We start from the raw sequence: 23,564 nt of genomic DNA, 5'->3' as shown, positions 1-23,564 counted from the left end.
TTAAGGGGGTCTGCTGCACAGAACTCTAAGGTAGCAGATCACTCTCTAAAAAACAACCTTGCGTTCGTAGTTTTGAAGTGTTTCCCCTTATTACAACGACTTTCTTCTGGCATGTTCTGCAGACAGGGTGACTACACCATACTCGATTAAGTGTCACTGTCATCTGCCATTTCTTCTCATTCAAAAAACACAGTTTTCAAAATTGTGATTATCACACACGGTTTTAATGATAAATAATCTATCTATCTATCTATCTATCTATCTATCTATCTATCTATCTATCTATCTATCTATCTATCTATCTATCTATCTATCTATCTATCTATCTATCTATCTATCTATCTATCTATCTATCTATCTATCTATCTATCTATCTATCTATCTATCTATCTATCTATCTATCTATCTATCTATCTATCTATAGAAAAGATAGACTGTCAGTCTGTCTGATGAAAATATAGAACGTCAGTCCATCCGTCTATCTTTTCTTCAACTCTTCCACGACAGACTTGCAATTTTCTGCGTGTGAGTCTGTTCACCAGAGGGGGGCTGTAACACCAACAATAACAATAAATTCAATGCATGCATGAGTTAAAACTTTTTTTATTCATGAATATTAATTTCTCTAGTATGAAAGGCTTTTTTTTTACACATTTAAACAACAATTTCAACCACTTACAAAGAACAAAATCTAGCCGATTAAGTATTTTAGAGGTGAGCAAAACTAGAATAATGTTCACTATGGACTGTGCGTGTGTGTGTGTGTGTGCGTGTGTGTGTGTGTGTGTGTGTGTGTGTGTGTGTGTGTGTGTGTGTGTGTGTGTGTGTGTGTGTGTGTGTGTGTGTGTGTGTGTGTGTGTGTGTGTGTGTGTGTGTGTGTGTGTGTGTGTGTGTGTGTGTGTGTGTGTACTTCATCAGAACTGGCGGCTGGTAGAAAAATGTACTATATAGGACTGTGCCATATGATATCTAACAATTTTACCACACATCCCAGTATAAATTAATGCTAAACAGTTAAAGAAAAAGTTTAAGAAAAATCTTAACAGAAGGAAAACATAAAGACATTTTTTTAAACATATTCAGGATCAAAATACCAAATTCAGGATTAAGTTAATCAAATTCACAATTTATTTATACAGTGCAAAAGCAAAAACTAAAAAAATAAATGTTACATTTGTTTAGAGTATTTGTACTTTTTGTACAGTATTTATAAATAACTGCAAATCAAACTGCAATACCAAACAGGACCACATGGAGATGTCAACACTTTACCAGCTTTAACCTTACAGCCTACAAATATATACAGATCCATTCAGAATTTTAAAGAATGTTGGTAATCAAATATATCCATAGTTAATGGGTGCCGTCAACTGTCTGGTTACCAATATTCTTTAAAATATCTTCCTTTGTGTTCAACAGAATAAAGAAACTCGTACAGGTTTGGGACAACATGAGGGTTATGCCCAGTGCAGACTGCCCGATTTTAGCCCCGATTTTGACTCGCCGACAGGTTTTGCGAAATCGCAGACAAATGCCCGAAATCATAGGCAAATCGGTGCTTGTGCACGCAAGTGACAATCACGCAGTGTGGAAGATCAAAGACGCGTTTAGAGAGAATCGCCGATGAGTCTCCAACGCCCTTGAGATATTTGGCATGCTAAATATCTGGACCTGTCGGCGATTCAAACTCCTGCTGTGTGAAATGAGTTCTGACTGAAAAATACAGTGACGATGACCTACAGCCAATGAGAGAGCAAGATACAGGGCAGCGGGAGGTCCAGGGAGGAGTTATAGACCAGAATATCCGTATTTTAATAGATATATTTACACTGTAAAAAAAAAATCAGGTCTCAAATTGAAAATTTTCAAGTGACCGATCACATCTACATTTTTTTAGTTGGCCAAATTGAATTTCTGTGAATTAAATTGCATCAATTCACAGAAATTCAATTTGGCCAAATGAAAAATTTAAATGTGATCGGTCACTAGAACATTTTCAATTGAAGACCTGAACTTTTATTTACAGTGTACAGTTATATCAAACAGAAACAAAGCACAAACATTTGCTTGACCAGCCGCAGTAGCAGCACATTGCAATATTATTTATTTACCTCAAACTCTCTTTGCAGAACAAAATCCTTGCTCCCTGTGTCTCCCCAACCATTTCCTCTGCCATAATCTTTTTTCTTTTTTTCCTTTTTGCTGCAAATCAGCGCAAAGGCATTTGGATCGCAAGTTTCTGCACTGCAGTCTATATTTTTAATAACAATTCCAGTCTCGCGCGAGAACTCCAGTCTGACGCATGTGATTTCGCATTGTTTCCTTCTCACTTCTCGCGCGTGTTTTGTTGTGAAACGGGACAGAGCTGTCGGCGATTCTTCCTCTTGTATAGTCATGTAGTGTGAACTCCCCTGTCGCCGATCCATCATGCAGTGTGAACACAGCAGCGACTGAATGCTACCCCAGATAATCATGCAGTGTGAAAAGAGCAGTGATCCGATGACTTTGAAAACCGTGCAGTCTGAACTCGGCTTTAGTAAATGATGACAGAATTTTCATTATTGGGTGACCTATCCCTTTAAAAACAAACCGTACATCAACTTAAATAATAATAATTAATTATCACAAAAAACACTCAATAACTGTGAACATACTTGTGTCACCACAATCATAAAGACTGTTGTTCTTAAAATACACAACAAGCTCTTACAAGTGCTTTCAACCTTTTTTCATCTTTGTTTCTGGTTTCCTTCGTAACCATGTGTTTCAGTAAACACTGTGACAAAAACCACCAACTCACTAAAAAAAGCCAAGAGTCAAACTGCCCAACTAAAGAAAACACTGACCACCATAATGGTGATTAATAAAATGGATTTTAGATAAACCTTCAACCTCTAAACCTCTGTTAATTCTCAATAAGAGCTTCTATAGACATCTGGCAAAAATAAAGTCAATCTGGTTAGTAATAGGTGAAGCTGGTAATTCTGTTTGTGGAGTTGTTTAATTCTCCTCTGCTGAGATCTTGAGAGATGTAATGTCTTCTTCTTTTCTTCAGTGATTCTGCTCATTATCACCAGGTGCCGCCACTAGTGGTCAAGCATCATTTAATTAATCACATAATTATATAATTAACTTTAACACTGCTTCAGTGTTACTTCAACACTCTGTAGAGTAGGACCATATGTGCTATGAGCAGTGTTGATTTGGGGATTTTGTTGTGAACCCCTGTATTTTGTTTCATAAAATGTCACATTAGAACAGCAAATCTAGTTCAGAGTAAATACAAGCTATATATTCTGTACAGCATGTCACATTGTAGAACCTGAAGAGTTGCTGGATTCAGTGCAGCAGGAAGTAGGAGAGCAGAGAACAGCAGAGGAACAGGAAACCCTGGGTGACACTCTGTGCCCTGTTATATGTGGAGCTCGAGGTGATAGTGTTAGTACTGTTATGCGTGGAGCTCGGGGTTACACTGTTAGTACCGTTATACATGGTGTTCTGGGTGACACTGTTACTGTTATACGTGGAGCTCAGGGTGACACTGTTACTGTTAGACGTGGAGCTCAGGGTGACACTGTTACTGTTAGACGTGGAGCTCGGGGTGACACTGTTACTGTTAGACGTGGAGCTCGGGGTGACACTGTTACTGTTAGACGTGGAGCTCGGGGTGACACTGTTACTGTTAGACGTGGAGCTCGGGGTGACACTGTTACTGTTATACGTGGAGCTCGGGGTGACACTGTTACTGTTAGACGTGGAGCTCGGGGTGACACTGTTACTGTTAGACGTGGAGCTGTTAGACGTGGAGCTCGGGGTGACACTGTTACTGTTAGACGTGGAGCTCGGGGTGACACTGTTACTGTTAGACGTGGAGCTCGGGGTGACACTGTTACTGTTAGACGTGGAGCTCGGGGTGACACTGTTACTGTTATACGTGGAGCTCGGGGTGACACTGTTACTGTTATACGTGGAGCTCGGGGTGACACTGTTACTGTTAGACGTGGAGCTCGGGGTGACACTGTTACTGTTATACGTGGAGCTCGGGGTGACACTGTTACTGTTATACGTGGAGCTCGGGGTGACACTGTTACTGTTATACGTGGAGCTCGGGGTGACACTGTTACTGTTAGACGTGGAGCTCGGGGTGACACTGTTACTGTTAGACGTGGAGCTCGGGGTGACACTGTTACTGTTAGACGTGGAGCTCAGGGTGACACTGTTACTGTTAGACGTGGAGCTCGGGGTGACACTGTTACTGTTAGACGTGGAGCTCAGGGTGACACTGTTACTGTTATACGTGGAGCTCGGGGTGACACTGTTACTGTTAGATGTGGAGCTCGGGGTGACACTGTTACTGTTAGACGTGGAGCTCGGGGTGACACTGTTACTGTTATACGTGGAGCTCGGGGTGACACTGTTACTGTTATACGTGGAGCTCGGGGTGACACTGTTACTGTTAGTAGTGGAGCTCGGGGTGACACTGTTACTGTTATACGTGGAGCTCGGGGTGACACTGTTACTGTTATACGTGGAGCTCGGGGTGACACTGTTACTGTTAGACGTGGAGCTCAGGGTGACACTGTTACTGTTATACGTGGAGCTCGGGGTGACACTGTTACTGTTATACGTGGAGCTCGGGGTGACACTGTTACTGTTAGACGTGGAGCTCGGGGTGACACTGTTACTGTTAGACGTGGAGCTCGGGGTGACACTGTTACTGTTAGACGTGGAGCTCGGGGTGACACTGTTACTGTTAGACGCGGAGCTCGGGGTGACACTGTTACTGTTAGATGTGGAGCTCGGGGTGACACTGTTACTGTTAGACGTGGAGCTCAGGGTGACACTGTTACTGTTATACGTGGAGCTCGGGGTGACACTGTTACTGTTATACGTGGAGCTTGGAGTGACACTGTTACTGTTATACGTGGAGCTCGGGGTGACACTGTTACTGTTAGATGTGGAGCTTGGGGTGACACTGTTACTGTTAGATGTGGAGCTCAGGGTGACACTGTTACTGTTAGACGTGGAGCTCGGGGTGACACTGTTACTGTTATACGTGGAGCTCGGGATGACACTGTTAGTACTGTTATACGTGGAGCTCGGGGTGACACTGTTATTACTGTTATACGTGGAGCTCGGGATGACACTGTTAGTACTGTTATACGTGGAGCTCGGGGTGACACTGTTAGTACTGTTATACGTGGAGCTCGGGGTGACACTGTTATTACCATTAGACGTGGTGTTCTGGGTGACACTGTTATTGTTATACGTGGAGCTCGGGGTGACACTGATAGTATCGAAATTCATGGTGGCAGCACCGTTACACAGGTTCCCTTCACAACATCTTACATTTCTAAACAATGTTGTGGAATCACAAACAGATTTAGAGGCACATCCTTTTGATGTCTCTGATGGAAAAAAAGAAAACAAAACAAAGGTTAGGTCTAAGCTTTACTGGTCTTCTTCCTTCTTCCAATCTTCTTCCTTTTCCAGCTTCTCACCTGATATGATACAGTAGTCTTCACTCCCTGAACAGTTCAATATGTTTGTGCAGTTCTGCCCATCACAAGAGAAACATGTCTTTCCATTGGGGATGGGAACATTAGAGGAATCTACGAGAGAGAGAGAGAGAGAGAGAGAGAGAGAGAGAGAGAGATAGAGACAGAGAGAGAGAGAGAGACAGAGACAGAGAGGGGCGCGGGTATATTTTAATAATATTTTCTGTACAAAATACAAAATATATCTATTGAAACGCCACTCATTCAGCTGCCTGCTCCATTCAATCAATACACAGCAAACAAGCCACACATTTTATTTCCTTTAGTGTTGACTTTAAAGAAGATAGTCATTTGCTTAGGAAAGCACAATACCTGGAGCATCTTGTAAGTTACACTGGTCCGTGTCACAGCAGGAAGTAGTAATCTTTACAAGGCCTAAGTTCCCGGACCAACTTTGACAGTCAACAGCACAAAGTTTAAACTTCAACGTAGAAGTAATGTTACCTAAAAACAGGAATAATACAAGAAAGACCGGTTCAACTGCACATTATTTTGATGGAAAATGTATTTATATATATACACAATGTATAATAAATAAAAAAAACTTGGTAAATCCAACAGCCTTTTTTTGCCGAATTAGAAAGGCCACGTGGCTACTAATATCTATTTTGTACTTTTGTAATATACTGACATCCACCATAATATCACTGGTGGTTAAGAGTTCATCACAAGAAGCTTTTCCACAAGTTAAATTCTAATAAGCTGCATGGCCAAAAGTATTGGCAGTAACATAAATTTTGTGTTTCGGAAAGTGTGGCTTCACTATTTGTATATTATTTTTTCCCACATGTTTTTAATGGTGTACTGGACAACAATGAGCATTCTATAAGTTTTAAAAGTGATTCAGAGCAATTTCTCCTATACTAATACATTAAAACTTTTGGGTAACGCTTTAGATTACAGCCTAGAAAGTATTGTGTAAGTAAAACGAATTTACAGCGTAACTTTCAGTAATTATAGTGTAACTATAAAGTACACATGTCTAGGTATAAGGGAACAATATGTAAAGTTCGATGAATAAAGTGGTAACTACCAGGAAAAATAACATATTATTTATAATGTGTTTTATAACTAAGGGGTACTTATACTACTATTATGATAAGCAACAATCTTATGTTTGGGAGTAATTTAGTGAGCACATACACTGCGTAGCTTTATGTAATAATAGTGTACCAATACATATAGGCTTTTTAAAAATTACAGGGTGCATATCAGTGCATTTATACAGTAATGTGTTTTGATAGCATAAGTGCAGCTGTTTTTGTTTGGGCTTTCGTGTTTCAAGTCAAGTAAAACTAAAACTAGTGCAACTTTTTTTTAAATGTTGGGGAACTATAGAATATTGAATATAGATATAATTATAAAAATATAGATATAATAGATAGAAAGAATATAAATATAGAATAAGTGTGACATATGCGGGCTGTAAATTAAAGTGGTGCTTGTTACCCTCTTGTTTCAGGAAGTTACAGGGTAAGTACAATACATTTTGTTTTCTTACAAACACTTCATTTCAGAAGACATCGATTCATCCATTGGGGTCATATGGATTACCATCGTTATTGCTGTAGGTGCAAGGTTTCCAAGTGATGCGTGTTTTTATTGTACTTAAGGCCCTTTCACACCGGACGCGTAACGAATATTTAGTGTGCGAATAGTTTGCGTCAAAACCATTCAGATCAGCCGTGACACAAGTTTGCGACGTCTGTGACGTTTCAGAACTCCAACATTCCAAAACATTCGCGCAACAGCTGAGAAAACACGGACACTTCATCATTCAGTGAAGACGAGCTTTTCTTTTTATTTAAAAGACCGAAAAGAAGGTTTTGGGTGCACCCAGTCTTAAAGAACAGAGAGTCTGAAGGGGAGTATGCTAATCTCGTACAGGAGCTAAAACTTTGGCATGGCCGGTTTTGCACTTACTTTCAAATGTACGTGAAAATTTGAGGAGCTCCTCCAGAACAGTAGCACCGCATCTGACGAGACAAACCACAAACTTCAGGAGCCAATCGATCCAGAGCAGTTGTTTCCAGTTATATTTCCAGTTGAGTCACAATGTAAACATTTAAGTGCCACAGTCGTACTGACGGAAACACATTCACTTTCTATAGTCGCGGACACAATTAGGTTAGAAGAAAAATCAACGAGTTTTAACTCAAAAGGTTATGATATCGTTGTCTGTAGCCTATAGTGGCAAATGCAGCTGCATCTGTACACCTGTAAAGACAACTACAGCTGTAATCTCGTGAGAAATGCGATACCTGGCAAAGGTTAATGTTGATTGAATAGCTAATGACATCAACTTGACATTTCGTGACCTTTGTTTCCTTGTATGTGATTGGTTGAAGCCTTTTCTGTCGCTGTGAGAGTGAAAAAAAAATCGACATTGAAATGAAAAAAATAAACATAGTTTTTTCGCCGCAGGACATATGGCGTGGAAGCACTCATTACACAAGCAGCTGATAAAAAAATAAAACCATTGCGCGAATTATTCGCGCGTCAAAATCGCATCCGGTGTGAAAGGACCTTTACCCTGTAACTACATAGTACACAGAGTATATATATTTCCCCAATATATATATATATATATATATATATATATATATATATATATATATATATATATATATATATATATATATATATATATATATATATATTTTTTTTTTTTTTTTTTTTTTTTAAGTACCAATAGTTTAAGTTTTACTTGACTTGAAACACGAAAGCCCAAACTTAATCAGTGCACTTCAAAAAAAATACTGTATAAATGCACTATAAGTGTAGCCCGTAATAAATAAAAAAACATGTATGTATTGGTACACTTTTATTACAAAAAGCTACACAGTGTATGTTCTCACTAAATTGCTCCCAAACATAAGATTCTTGTTTATCCTAAAAGTAGAATAAGTACCCTTAGTTCTAAAATACTTACAGTATAAATAATTTGTTAATGTTCCTGGTTGTTACCCCTTTATTCCCCAAACGTTATTGTTCCCTTATACCTACACGTATGTATTTTATAGGTACACCATAATAACCAAAAGTTACGCTGTAAATTAGTTTTACTTACACAATACTTTCCGGGCTGTAATCTAAAGCGTTACCCACTTTTGCATTATCAACATGAAACCTAGCAGTGTTTCAACAAACAGATACTAAGGATTTTTAACAGTTTTACAGTTTGAATTACTGTATTATTTAGACATATGAATGTCAACAACAGATAAACAGAATTATTCTGAATATCACAACCCAAGCTACTGAAAATTCACAACAAAACAACAGCAAAATAAAAGCAAATGAATAAAAATAGTAATACAATTCAGCTGCATAATCTATTCAATATTTTGTTGGTTGGCTGTCATCTCAGCTGGTTTCAAAACATTATTTTCTGCTCGACTGGCACTTCCAACAACACAAACTTGTTTCTGCAACGACTTTCAGCATGTTTTTCGTATAACAGCGTCTGGCATGTTTATGTTTTTTGTGGCGTGAGAAAGTGACTATACCACGCAAGGCTATACCACGCAAAATCCGTTCTGAGTGGCCAGGCTGAAACAGATTTCCAGAAATGCAATTTGAATAGGATTTCAAATCACATATCAATGTAGCTCAAAACATATTTCATATGATTTTTGTCGTTCACACTTGCTAAATATGATCGGATTCCAATCGGATATGCACAAAAAAATCAGATTTGGACTGAAAGTGTGAACAAGGCTTTTAACACTCAGTAGCGTGGCCACGTGTAAGTGTTAAAACTAGTGTTTAATGCTCTGTTGGTATTTTAATGGTTTGTGTTGTCTGAGTTCTGCGGGTTACCATTGTTCTGAAAAGTAGAGCCTGTGGTTAGATTAAGGATGAGTCAAAAACTGCATGTTGCTTTATTTAAAGACAGTAACTGTTGATGCAGTGATAATCTCTTTGCTAATTATGTTAACACATGTATGTAGCTATGATGAACTGAATTAAGTATTTAATTTAAAAATTATTAGTTTAATTTTATATTTAAGACATATACTTGTTTAGTGCATATACAGGAGGTGAGCTTTCCTTTATCTCAAACAGTAGAGCGTGGCGCTAGCAATGCCAAGGTCATGGGTTCGATTTCCAGGGAAAGCAAGAACTGACAAAAAAATGTAAAAATGCGTACCTTGAATGCAATGTAAGTCGCTTTGGATAAAAGCGTCTGCCAAATGCATAAAATGTAAATGTAGTGGACTCAAAGGAAATAAGTTCACAGTAGCAACACCGTATAAATATAGCATTTTTTACGGTTAAAATTACAATTTGTAAGTATTATAAATTTATAAATATAATATACATTTGCCAAACTGTTAACATAATCTGATAGCAAAACCATTTAAAAAGCAGTAATCTATACAGAATATTCTGAGATTCTGCCAACATTACTGTGTGACAAGTTCAATTTCCACGGTTTCAGCACCAGTAAATAATACCAGCATCTCCATCAGTCAAATATAACAGTACATTTGAATCCATCATACTGGACTTACCTTCTTGTGACACTGCTGTAGAACTCCAGCAATGAGTAGTTCCAATGGAGCATGTTTGTACCGTTTGATTTGCACAGGAACCGTTCTGACTCACGCACTCATAACAGCTGAGAGAGTGTCCTTTAGTAATAAAACAGAGAGACCGTGAGAGACATCAATGATCTGCATTACTTAAAAAACATTACAAACACCATTCGTCTTTGTACCTGCAGTGAAAAGAATGAACAGAAGAAAAACTGAGATTTGCAGATCCATCTTCGATCAGGAGGTGAAAGAAATAACCTGTCTGTTTCAGTGCCCATTTTATAGCTCATCAGAAGGGGAGGATCTTCATGAGAAAGTTAGACGTTTCTTTAAACAGAAACTTTAGCTTACATCATTTACTTGCCAGTTAATGGTAAACGTCCAACCTTCTTAAAGTGATAGTTCCCCACCTTGAAGCTTTAAAAAGTTAATAAAGAGATCGTAAAACAATCCATATGATTTGAACTGTTTACTCCAAATTTCCAGAGGAGACAAGATTGCTTTATATGATAAACTAATTGAATTTCACAAACATTCATCAACTCATAAGATGTGGTAAACGGAAGCTCAATCACGTTTGCTTGACGTGCGAGAACCAATGAGGTTCATTCTCGTGTTACGCAGCACGTTTGAGCTTCCTCAAGAACCAATGAGGTTCATTCTCGTTTTACGCAGCACGTTTGAGCTTTAGCAAGAATCAATGAGGTTCATTCTCGTGTTACGAAGCACGTTTGAGCTTCAGCAAGAACCAAAAGGTTCATTCTCGTGTTACACAGCACGTTTGAGCTTTAGCAAAAACCAATGAGGTTCATTCTCGTGTTACGCAGCACGTTTGAGCTTAAGCAAGAACCAATGAGGTTCATTCTCGTGTTACGCAGCACGTTTGAGCTTTAGCAAGAACCAATGAGGTTCATTCCCATGTTAAGCGGCACGTTTGAGCTTCAGCAAGAACCAATAAGGTTCATTCTCGTGCAAGAACCAAAAGGTTCATTCTCGTGTTACACAGCACGTTTGAGCTTTAGCAAGAACCATTGAGGTTCATTCTCGTGTTACGCAGCACGTTTGAGCTTAAGCAAGAACCAATGAGGTTCATTCTCGTGTTACGCAGCACGTTTGAGCTTTAGCAAGAACCAATGAGGTTCATTCCCATGTTAAGCGGCACGTTTGAGCTTCAGCAAGAACCAATAAGGTTCATTCTCGTGTTACGCAGCACGTTTGAGCTTCAGCAAGAACCAAAAGGTTCATTCTCGTGTTACGCAGCACGTTTGAGCTTTAGCAAGAACCATTGAGGTTCATTCTCGTGTTACGCAGCACGTTTGAGCTTTAGCAAGAACCAATGAGGTTCATTCTCGTGTTACGCAGCCCGTTCGAGCTTAAGCAAGAACCAATGAGGTTCATTCTCGAGTTACGCAGCACGTTTGAGCTTCCTCAAGAACCAATGAGGTTCATTCTCGTGTTACGCAGCATGTTTGAGCTTTAGCAAGAACCAATGAGGTTCATTCTCGTGTTACGCATCTATGAGGGATTGTATGGGAGATAGGCTGCATGGCCTACATCTTTTAAGTTTGCTGCGTGCAGAATCCCTGTAAGATCATGTGACATCCTAAAATAGGATTTGGGTACGTTTGACTCATTTAACAATCAACACTACAGTATTGATGTGCAAATAGAATGAAAAATAATCTTGACCTGTTTCTCAAGAACTCCACACGTCACAATGCAACGTGAGATGAAAGGTTTACACTGTAAATATGTATACATTCCTTTAAAAAAAGAACAACCAATTCCCCTGTCATTAACTGGCTAGTGAATTATGCTAGTTCCAGTTAATTGTTTTCCTGTTATCGGTTTTCTGTTAAGGGGTGGAGGTTTACATTGTTTTTACCGGCCATTGTTTTTAACCACTCACATCCAAATTAAGATTAATTAAAAATTAATTTGTTACATAATTGCTACTTGATTTACACAGTTTGATATTTGCAATATCATTTGTATTAAAAATGGTTTAAAATAAGCTACATTTTGTCTTTTCTCTGCTGCTTTGAATCTGTGAGATGATTCATGTTTGTTTTTCTCTCTTAACTGATGCTTCCTACTTTCACATTTTTAGAATTATATTTTCCATCAAAACAATGTGCAGTCAAACTGGTCTTACCTGTATCATTCATATATTTTAAGTGACGTTTTTTCTGGGGTACGTTGTGACAAGCTTTGCACATCTGGATTTGGGGTTTTTCTGCCATTCTTCTCTTTACGAAGATTGTTGAGGCAGCCCTTGTGCCACTCAGGCAACACAGAGTTTGCGTCCTGAACTACCTTGACGACTGGCTGATCCTGAGTCACTCTCGAGAGCAGGTGTGCGGACACAGAGTCTTGGTACTCGGTCGCCATGTATGCGCAGCTTTCAAGCGAGCGCGCGCAGTCACTGCTAACTTGCCTCCGCCAAGTTGAGAGCAAGAGTACGGTCCCACTGAAATTATTTCAGAGGCTCCTGAGGCATATGGCATCTGCAGCCGCGGTCACGCTGCTCGGATTGCTTCATATGAGACCGCTTCAGCACTGGCTTCGCGATCAAGTCCCGAGGTGGGCATGGCACACAGGCACGCTCCGGGTCCCAGTCACTCGGGCCTGCTTTCAGACCCTCACCCTGTGGTCGAACCTCAGTTTTCTACGGGCCAGTGTTCCCTTAGAACAAGTTTCCAGGCATATTGTTGCATCGACAGATGCCTCCACCACAGGCTGGGGTGCCATGTGCAATGGACATGCTGCCGCGGGCTCCTGGACGGGACCCCAGCGCCACCTGCATGTCAATTTCCTCGAGTTGCTAGCAGTTCGGTTTGCCCTGCACCGCTTCCGAGTGTTGCTCAAGGGTCAACACGTTCTAGTCCACTCAGACAACACGGCCACAGTAGCGTACATCAACCACCCGGGTGTTCAACTCGCCCGCCACCTCCTCTTATGGAGTCAGAAGCATCTGAGGTCGCTTCGTGCCATTCACGTCCCAGGAGACTTGAACTGTACAGCCAACGAGCTATCTCGGCTCCAGCCACTTCCGGGGGAATGGAGACTCCATCCCCAGACGGTCCAGCTAATTTGGGAACAGTTTGGCGATGCGCAGGTATTCCTGTTTGCCTCCCACGACTCTTCCCATTGCCGCCTGTTGTACCCTCGGCACAGACGCACTGGCACACACTGGCTGCGGGGCCTACACAAGTATGCGTTTCTCCCAGTGAGCCTTCTTGCACAGACTATGTACAAGATCAGGGAGGACAAGGAGCAGGTCCTTTTGGTCTCCCCGTTCTGGCCGGGCCAGACCTGGTTCTCCAAGCTCTTGCTCCTTGCAACAGCCCCTCCCTGGTAGATTCCTCTGAGGAAAGACCTCCTTTCCCAGGGACGGGGCACCCTTTGGCACCCGCGTCCCGATCTTTGGAACCTCCACTTGTGGCTCCTGGATGGGACGCGGCAGGTTTGAGTACCCTACCACCTCAGGTGGTGACTACCATCGCTTCCGCTACGGCCTTGTCTACTCGACACGCCTATGCGTTGAAGTGGAACCTCTTCCTCACGTGGTGTTCTTTTTGCCGAGAAGACCTCCGGAGATGCCCGATCGAGTCTGTGCTCTCGTTTCTACAAGAAGGGTTGGATCGAAGGCTGTCTCCTTCCACCCTGAAAGTCTATGTGGCCGCTATCTCAGCCTACCACGACCTTGTAGAGACAAAGACGGTTGGTCAGCACGACCTGATCATCAAGTTCCTGAGGGGGGCAAGGAGACTAAATCCACCTCGCGCTCCCCTCGTACCCTCTTGGGATCTCGCAGTGGTTCTTTCCACCCTGCAGAGAGCCCCCTTTGAACCTCTGCGGTCAGTTGATCTTAAGTTCTTGTCATTGAAGACAGCACTCCTGATCACACTGGACTCCATCAAGATGGTGGGGGACCTGCAGGCATTTTCGGTTGACAAAGTGTGCCTGGAATTCGGATATGTGCCCAAGGTTCCCACCACTCCTTTCAGGGACCAGGTGGTGAACCTGCAAGCGCTGCCATTGGAGGAGGCAGACCCAGCCTTGGCACTGCTCTGTCCAGTACGTGCCCTTTGCGCTTACGTAGACAAGACGTAGTGTTTCAGGACCTCAGACCAGCTCTTTGTCTGTTATGGTGGGAAGCTGAAGGGAAGAGCTCTCTACAAACAAAGGTTGTCGCACTGGTTAGTGAACGCCATTGTTCTGGTTTACCAGACGCAGGGTCGTCCATGCCCCCTTGGGGTGATGGCTAACTCCACCAGGAGTGTGGCCTCTCCTGGGCTCTGGCGCATGGCACCTCGCTAGCAGACATCTGCAGAGCTGCAGGCTGGGTGACACCCTACACATACACCAGGTTCTATAACCTCTGGGTGGAGCCTATGTCCTCTCATGTAGTCGCCTCTAGTAGTGGCCGGTAGCTGGACAGGCTCAGGTGTCTTCGCTTGCTCGCCATTCCACTCCACGGACTGGGTAGTGCGATATTCTCCTCAGGTGAGCTTCCCAGAAGCCCTGAGTTCCTCCAGAACTGCTGATGTCGACACAAGAGTGCATGCCTGTTCCGGTCAGCCCTTGTGTCCGGCTAGGTGTCCCATGTGCATGGTTCTCCCGCGGGATGACCCCCACATGTGTATTCCCACTGTAAGTCTCTCCGAGCATGTGTCTTCCTTGGCAAGCTTGCCACCCCTGGGGGTAAAAGTTTTCCACCTTCGGCTGGTTTCCCCAGATATTCTCCGTATGCAGCCCCTCTCTGGGCCATATTGGGTCTCTAAGTCCTCCCTACGGGCAGGCACTTGGTGCATGTTTCCAAGTGGAATATGTTTCCCAGTGTACCTTGGTATTCCTGTGTTAAGTTGGAGTCCTAAGGAGTTGTCCGTACTAGGTTTACGACAGGGAACTCACACTTGCGCAGGGCACTGGATGACAGCCGAGTGGCGTGACTGAATTGGGACACCCATTCGTCAGTCACTGACGTTACTCAGAGTGACTGAACGAAATGGAACGTCTCGGTTACATATGTAACCCTCGTTCCCTGAGGAGGGAACGGAGATGTAATGTCCCTCTGCCACTTCCGCTGTACCGCTGGAACGGCCGGGAGTTCAGTCTCGGCTCCTCAGCAAGTAACATATTGCCAGCGTACTTCCTTATATACCCACGAGGTGGGGCGGAGTTACGCTACGCAAATTCCCCATGCCCATGGCATTTCATCTACATTGGGCGCTTTTTTACATCACGAAGTTGATAGGCTTCTAAGCAAAACCCCCATTCGTCAGTCACTGACGTGACGTCTCCGTTCCCTCCTCAGGGAACGAGGGTTACATAGATAACCGAGACGATCCTCCTAATCTCTGTCAGGTAGGATGGGAACCATAGGTGGACAAGCATTTTCAGGCTTCTCCAGAGATGTTAGATTTGTCACAGGTTAATTCCAATCAAAGTCAAGTCAAATCAACTTTATTTATATAGCGCTTTTTACAATGCAGATTGTTTAAAAGCAGCTTCACAGTGTTAAACAGGAAAATAATGCAACGGAATTTGATTTGGCTGTACAGACGCTCTGGAGAAAACGGTGATGTCATTAGCTCATTTCAATTATCATACAGTGACAATGTGGGCAGATCAGTAATTTAGTTGATGTATTTAATTTAGTTTGGTGCCAACCCAGCACTTCACCACAATCTCTCCATTCAGCTAGGTTCATCAACCATAACTCCGTCCAGGACAGCAAGGAACCTTGGAGTTGTGATTGATGATAAGCTAAAATTCACTGACCACATCACTGTCACAACTCGGTCCTGTAGATTTGCATTATACAACATTAGGAAGATTAGACCCTTCCTATCAGAGCATGCCACACAACTACTGGTCCAAGCTCTTGTTCTCTCCAGACTGGACTACTGTAATGCTCTTCTAGCGGGCCTTCCGGCATGCACTATCAAACCCTTGCAACTGATCCAGAATGCAGCGGCGAGGGTGGTCTTTAATGAGCCGAAGAGAGCGCACGTCACGCCTCTCTTCATCAGTCTGCACTGGCTACCAATAGCTGCTCGCATCAAATTCAAGGCACTGGTGCTCGCCTTCAAAGCAACCACTGGCTCTGCACCAATATACCTAAACTCGCTCGTTCAGACTTACACACCCTCCAGGAACTTACGTTCTGCTAGTGAACGACGCCTTGTGGTGCCATACGAGAGACGCATGAAATCACTCTCACGGACCTTTTCCTGGACCGTTCCCACCTGGTGGAATGACCTGCCTATCTCAATTCGTGCGGCCGAGTCTGTAGCCATTTTCAAAAAACACCTAAAGACACATCTCTTCCAGCAGCACCTGACCAATCAAGAATAGCACTTATCATTCTATTCATTTTCTGTCTGTCTAATTTATTTATAAAAATAAAAAAAATAAATAAAAAAACTGTCCTGTGTGTTCTGTGCTAGATTAACTGAGACTTGCTACAGCACTTGCATAATGTTGCCCTTGACTGTTCTAGTTGCTTCTTTTGCTCTCATTTGTAAGTCGCTTTGGATAAAAGCGTCTGCTAAATGACTAAATGTAAATATAAATGTAAGTTTAGTAATTAAATTTATTTGGATATTTAGTTGAAAATTTAGTGTCCCCAACTGAGCAAGCCAAGCCAAAGGCGACAGTGGCAAGGAACCAAAACTCGATCAGGTGCCCTAATGGAGAAAAATAAACCTTGGGAGAAACCAGGCTTAGTCGGGGTGCCAGTTCTCCTCTGGCCAATTAACAAACAGCGCATGATTATTATTCTGGCAACTTTACAGGTCAGAGGTCATATTAGATCGGAATATTCGAAAGATGGGCGTCATCATGCCGGAGACGGGTTTATTGAGGATCACATGTCGATTAAACAATTATTAAATAGGAATATTCTAAAGATCGGAGTCATCACGCCGGAGACAGGTTTATTGAGGATGCCGTGCCGATGAGGCAATTTCAGGGGGAGTCTAATTGACACAGTCTCTGCAGACACTTCAGGGTCATGCGTTGGTCATGTCTGGGCGCAGGTCCACCATCTGATCTGGATACGGCCGTGATCCAGCTGACTGCAGTAAACCTCGGGATAAACAGGGAGACTAACATTAGCGTAGATGTCATTCTTTTTATGATGTAACGAGTACATCAGGTGTTATGGGAAGTGTTCCCGGTTCCAGCTGACCTAGTTAATGCAGCCTAACAATCATTTAATTGAAAGAAGAAAAAAAAAATGTATGTGTATGCCATAGTAAAGAGATTTTTTAGTCTAGATTTAAACTGACAGAGTGTGCCTGCTTCCTGAACAATGCTAGGAAGACTGTTCCAGAGTTTAGGTGCTAAATAGGAAAAGGATCGACCGCCTGTAGTTGATTTTGATATTCTAGGTATTATCAACTTGCCAGAATTTTGAGACCGCAGTAGACGTGATGGAGTATAATGTGTTAAGAGCTCGCTCAAGTACTGGGGAGCTAAACCATTTAGTGCTATGTAAGTAATTAGCAAGATTTTAAAATGTATGTGATGTTTAATAGAAATCCAGTGCAGTATTGACAGAACCGGGCTAATATTGTAAGAAACATCTCAGTGATTAGCAAAGTATTTATTTATGGAGTATGCCAGTATGGGGTCCACATTGATGTGAAAAAAATAAAATAATTTAACACATTTTAGCATAAGTATGCAACAGGACAAAATATGAAGGGCTATGAATACTTTTGCAAGGCACTCCAATGTTCAGCTTGGACTAACCGTTTTAGGTGTCAAGCACCAAATGTGTAGGCACCTATTCTATCCGTTGGCGTTCTTCTTCTTCTTCTGTTTCTTCTTCTTGCGGGAACCACTTGCGGGAAAGTTATACAATTTGGCACACAGATAAAAGACAGCCTGAACTGTCACCATAGCTAATTTGGAGTCTCTAACTCAATCGCTCTAGCGCCACCAACTGTCCAAATTCGCAATTATGTTCATGCTAATAACTTTTGAACCGTAAGGGCTAGATACAAAATTCTTTCCTCTCTGATTCCTTGGGTCAAGCCGATTTGAGGAAAATTCATCAAATAAATTGATCCAGATCATATTCAGACCATGCTGACAAAAAGTTATGGAATTCAAATTGATTACTCAAGCTGTTCTTGAATAATGCGCAAACAAATTAGACGAAGAACACGCAAAAATGGTTGTGATGCTCTATCTCTTTAACACTTCAGCATATTTTGACCAAACTTGGGCTGAATCCGAAATCGCCGCCTATTCCGTCAAATAGGGCACTATCTGTGGGGACAGCCATTTGTGATGATGTCCAAAACCTATTGGTCAGGATATATGAAAAATCGAACAATAACCAATTTTCCCATTGTGGCCATTTTGGGCGTCAGACATTTTTCATTTTGTCGTAAAATGCTATATTTTAAGAATGCATTGGCGTAACGTTACGAAACTTGGAATGTGTTTTTGGCACCATGAACTGACAGTACTCACAACGTTTTGGGGCAGCGCCACCTTGTGGTCAAACGTTTTGATGAAATTTCCAAAAATGCTAATAACTTTTGATTGAATTAGCCTATTGTAATGAAATGGTCGTAATAGATTCATTGGGTCATGCCGAGAACATAGATACCAGTTTTGCCATAGTCGGTCAAACTTCCTGTCCGCCATTTAGATTTTTTTTTTATTACCTTTTCGAACTCCTCCTAGACTCCGATTTTCACCAAAAACAAATCGTATCATCTTCAGAGCATGCTGGCAAAAAAAATATGGATTTTGTTTAGATAGACAAAACCATTTTCATATCCTGCCTCAACAAATTTGATGGCATGATGCCAAAATGACTCTGAGGCTGTATCTCTGCAATGCTTTGATATTCTGACACCATTGTCATTGTCACCTCACCCTGACCACAACATATCAATTTGGTCACAGCACCACCTATTGGTCGAAGGTGATAAACTATCAAATCATGTTACTAGTGACTATTCATGATTTTTCAGCCATTTTGCCTAAAATCATCTTAATATGTCTTTACTTGCTCATTGTTGCAGTTGGTCTGATGCTCCCAGCCATGATGGCATGACATATTATGCCTTCTTTGTGCTTGGCCCCTTAATTGCTGCTTGCAGCTATATATTTTTTTTCTTTCTTTTCATCAGGGACTTACTGTGTATTTATGTTTGGGTTTGAACCCCCTCTTCAGGTAAAGAAGGCAAAGATGATAAATCTGTCAGCTCAACTAAAGGCCACAAGAGGGCGCTGTAGGTGCATACAGTCTTTCTCATGCAATGTGGACTTTTTCTCATTGTGTGTCAGACAGCGAGCATCAGTAACTCCCACAATGCTTTTCAATTGTTTTGCCACTACAAACAGTATCTGCATTTGGTGACACATTTTATATCACTATTGAATGGATGGTAAGTGCCCTTCTGCTTTGAATTAGATTTTTCAAAATAAACTTTTATCACTTCCTTCCATACAATAAATGTTGCTTAATTACATGCACATTTACATTTAGTCATTTAGCAGACGCTTTTATCCAAAGCGACATACAAATGAGGGCAATAGAAGCAACTAGAGCAGTCAAGGGCAACAATATGCAAATTATGTAACAAGTGTCAGTTAATCTAGCACAGAACAGTTTTTTTTATTTTTTTTATTTTTTTTTATAAATTAGCTTTATCAATGTTGAAGTATACCTTCTTACTAAATATATTTGTGAGCATGCCCATGAGATTTAACATTATATGCAAACATGTCTATATGCAATTATTATACCTTTGTGTCAAAAATGTCTTTTTTAAAATAGCAAATTATATATAATATAATAAAATTATTTTAAAAAGTAAATATGTAAACAATTAGCTTACATGAATTTATATATACTTATGAAAGTAAATGCATACAGACAATTTCATTCAATTATTTAATAGTGATTTTATTTATCAGAGGAACACAGTCATCTAGAATTATCATCATCACTATCTTCAAGGAGAACAGAAGCGTCCATAGAACAGAATAGCATTGGAGGGATTATGCCGGATGAAGAAAAGGAATGGGTGGTCTGCGTTAAACATCTGTGGAAATGAACGAATTGCGACGACGGCGCCGGTGGCTGCAGCCGCTTCGGTTCCTTCCTCGTTGACTTCAACAAAGGCTTTATGAATCACCTTCGACAGCACCAGGTCGTTGTTGGGGGACATGCCTGAAAGGTTCACCTTCTGCTGGTCAAAAACATCCTCCATTCCCATGCTGATCAGAAGAGTCTTCATGTCATATTTTTCCTCCATCTTGAATCTGGGCAGAGACACTTGAACCTCTTGTTGACGCATGTTGCTGGGTTTGGTCCACTCCATGAGCTTCTGGTAGGTCAGTGCCTTTTCAAGCTGGATAAGACAGTCATGTTAATGTATGTTTTACATAACAATGGTATACATGTTTATTATAGGCTCATTATTGGCATCGATGGTTCCATGAAGAACCGGTAACATCCATGGAATCTTTCTTTAAAGAACCCAAAATGTCTCATCTATTGCATTGTTGCAAAAACTCCCTTTTGGAAGCCATGTTTAATAGCAGAATCTGTGCTGTCTCACCTTCTGAAGGCCAGTGGTGCTGTCTTCCATCTCGTTAGGAAGGATGATCAACATACTGAGATTCTTCCCGACATACGGCAGCTCCAGAACCTGACTGTTCATCTCTGGGATGAAGGCCAGAGGAAACTGCGCGTTTTGATGCATCATCTTCACTGGTTTATTTAGATTCTGCCAAACATCAACAGAAACACGTTATAACCCCTCAGATTATTGCAACTTTGTTGCAACTATTGCAACTATTGTATTTTAAAACTTAAAATACTGTAGGAAAAACTAGAGCATGAAATCTCACCTTGTTCAGCTTAAACTGCCCATCTTTGGTGGCTTCCTTTGGGAATTTTTTCTCCCAGTTTCCCTTGAAGTAGATGGCGTTCACCAAGACCAGTCTCGTCATCCCATCAATGACTCCCTGCGGCAGCAAGTCCTTGATCTTCTCTAAAATACAAATGGACATTGTTCACTTTGAGCAGTGATTTGAACTGATTGGTAACTAAATAGCTCAACTCAAGAACCCATGAAGCCAAACATGCCCCTTGAAAAGACAATTTTGCTTTTAAATTGGGAATAAGTTTATGCTGGATTTCACCTTGTGTTTTTTTCTCCACCCATTTGTTGATGTTGACACGAGCAGCCTCTGATTTGGTCTTGAAGTCCACCTTCTCCAGTCCGGCTTCATAGTATATTTTTGCGTCATTGAGGAATTTCTGTAACATAACAAACCGAGTGAGGTGCAAATGATATTAGAGCTGAGAACATTTCCAGAACCTCCAGTGAATAAACCAAGTCTTACCTCAACAAACTGGTAGGATTGCTCTCCGTAGAGGCGGTTGGCAAGACTCAACACATACGGGACTCCTGGTTTGTTCAGCTCACTCATAAACTTCTTGAAGCTGGAATGAATTTGGTCCTCAGTTTTTAGTCCAGGTAGAGTAGGACCTTTCTGTTTGCATCAACAATATCAATCAGCTGCATTAAAAATAGCAATGCAAGGATACATGCACCACTACAGCAAATACAGCACACTTACAGCACAAATACAGTTACTGCAATAATGAGGTTATAGTGTTTCATGTAAATACTCATTCTGAACCTTGAGTTCGGCAGGTATCTCAAACTTCTTGGTTTGTTGCGTCATTGGGTGGGTGGGTTGAGGAGGCGCTGGAGTCGCGGTGGTGGGTTTGGGAGGACTGGTAAAGCCCAAGACCTACACAGCATTATTGTGGTAGAATTATAAAAAAATAACATGCTCAGACAGTTTAAAATACTAAACATTAAGTATCACACCCAAGCCTCGATTTACTCCATACACATTAAATTAAAATAACACAGACTGAGTGTTAAGTCACAGCTGAAACCGTAACAACCCAAACAGCCCAACCCATAATGATCATATTTATCAGTGTCCTGCCCAGTGAAACTGCATCTTGTCTCTACATGCACAAAACTCATCATTACAGGAAAAATCACACAAAACTCACGCATAATGCATAATTCCAACACAGCAAATATTAATAATCAGTGTTTAATACATTCTATATATAGAAATCTGTCTTTTGATTAAAGGAAATACAACTGGCGATAAAAAACGTGCATAAGTGTGAGATCACCTTAATCATCTGATCTGCTGTGTTTCCTCTCGCACCGAGCGACACCATGGCCAGAGCCGAGGAGATGCTGACAGGAGAGTAGAACACATTTCCTGATGGGTTTCCTCCGCTGATCTTCTTGAACAGGTTGAGGGAGAAATGTGTGTTTGCTGCAGACAACGGCTCCATTTTCACAAGCTGAACAAGAAATAGAAGTAGTTTGAATAACAGCAGATTTGAAGGTGGACGTGTCTTCTTCATCACGAGTGACGACGCACAATCTAGTTCTATTAGATCTGTTTTAATCAATAAATGTTATTACTGTGTGGGTTACGATTTCAATTGCATGCGTAAAAGTACGTCTAAAAGCATTACCTAGAGTAATCGGCAGAAATTATGAAGTTTCCCAGCGCGTCTGAGGTGAATGAATCTCTGGTTATGGGTGTCGTTCTAATAAATGCTGCCGCACCCTAAAACACCCAGGCTTTAATCCAAATCCAGCCCTGTTGTAAGATTGAAACAGTTTCTGTTACTGATATATTTATACACATGAACGCGGACAAATTGAGTGACATGCTATAATTTACGCTTCAATACAATCTTACAAATATTGCCTACAGCACATCCTCACTGTTATAGCCAATGATGTAACTTTTGTACTGTTCATGTGTTCATCTGACTGGCTCTATTGTCATTGCATATAGTTATCATAAAAAACATAATTTCACACTTTTTGTATAATCTGACTTGATTAGAAATGATGCACAGTTAAATATTCTGTGCACAAGTGATATTTACATTGATCACAATTAGAAGTTTTTCATTGACAATTGTCTGGTAAACAAACAAACAAAACATTTTTAGTGCAAAAAAATGTTGGTGGAAAGGACACCAAAACTACAGACTAATGGCATTTGGAAAATAGTATAAAAAAACATGACGAAGGTATGTTTTTAAGAGAGTTTTAATCTGACTTTTTTTATTTTTATCTGTTGTTATGAATAAAAATCAACCCTGATAAATTATTATATAAACATAAATGTGTTCACAACCCACTTATGAGCTGTTGAGATTTCAACAAATTAATGGAAGTCAGTCACAGGTCACTATGAACCCAAACCAAAATAAATTATAATGATAATCAACACACACAAACCAAATAGCATTTTTAGCCAGGATCATTAGCACTCAGTGATTGTGATCTGTGGTGTTCACTAAGATGGTCAGATGTTTTGTTGCGTAAAAAAGGTGTTGTGCATATGTGCGTAATAAAATAAACAG

General features: G+C 41.1%; 1 protein-coding gene across 1 annotated transcript; it reads right to left on the bottom strand.

The window, feature by feature from the left end:
• Positions 1–20,020: 20,020 nt before the first annotated feature.
• On the bottom strand, positions 20,021–22,475 carry LOC307138899 (leukocyte elastase inhibitor-like). The gene is made up of 7 exons (XM_079837592.1): positions 22,305–22,475; positions 21,788–21,901; positions 21,488–21,637; positions 21,284–21,401; positions 20,990–21,132; positions 20,698–20,865; positions 20,021–20,487 (listed from the first exon to the last, which is right to left on the bottom strand). Exons 1-7 carry the CDS (start codon positions 22,470–22,472, stop codon positions 20,089–20,091), a joined length of 1,260 nt encoding a protein of 419 aa, XP_079693718.1. The 5' UTR covers positions 22,473–22,475; the 3' UTR covers positions 20,021–20,088.
• Between the last annotated feature and the right edge of the window lie 1,089 nt (positions 22,476–23,564).

Source organism: Gobio gobio (assembly GCF_949357685.1).
Source record: "Gobio gobio genome assembly, chromosome: 15".
NCBI classification, from domain to species: Eukaryota; Metazoa; Chordata; class Actinopteri; order Cypriniformes; family Gobionidae; genus Gobio; species Gobio gobio.
Note: the sequence above shows the minus strand (reverse complement) of the source record. Positions and strands in the feature narration are given on the sequence as shown.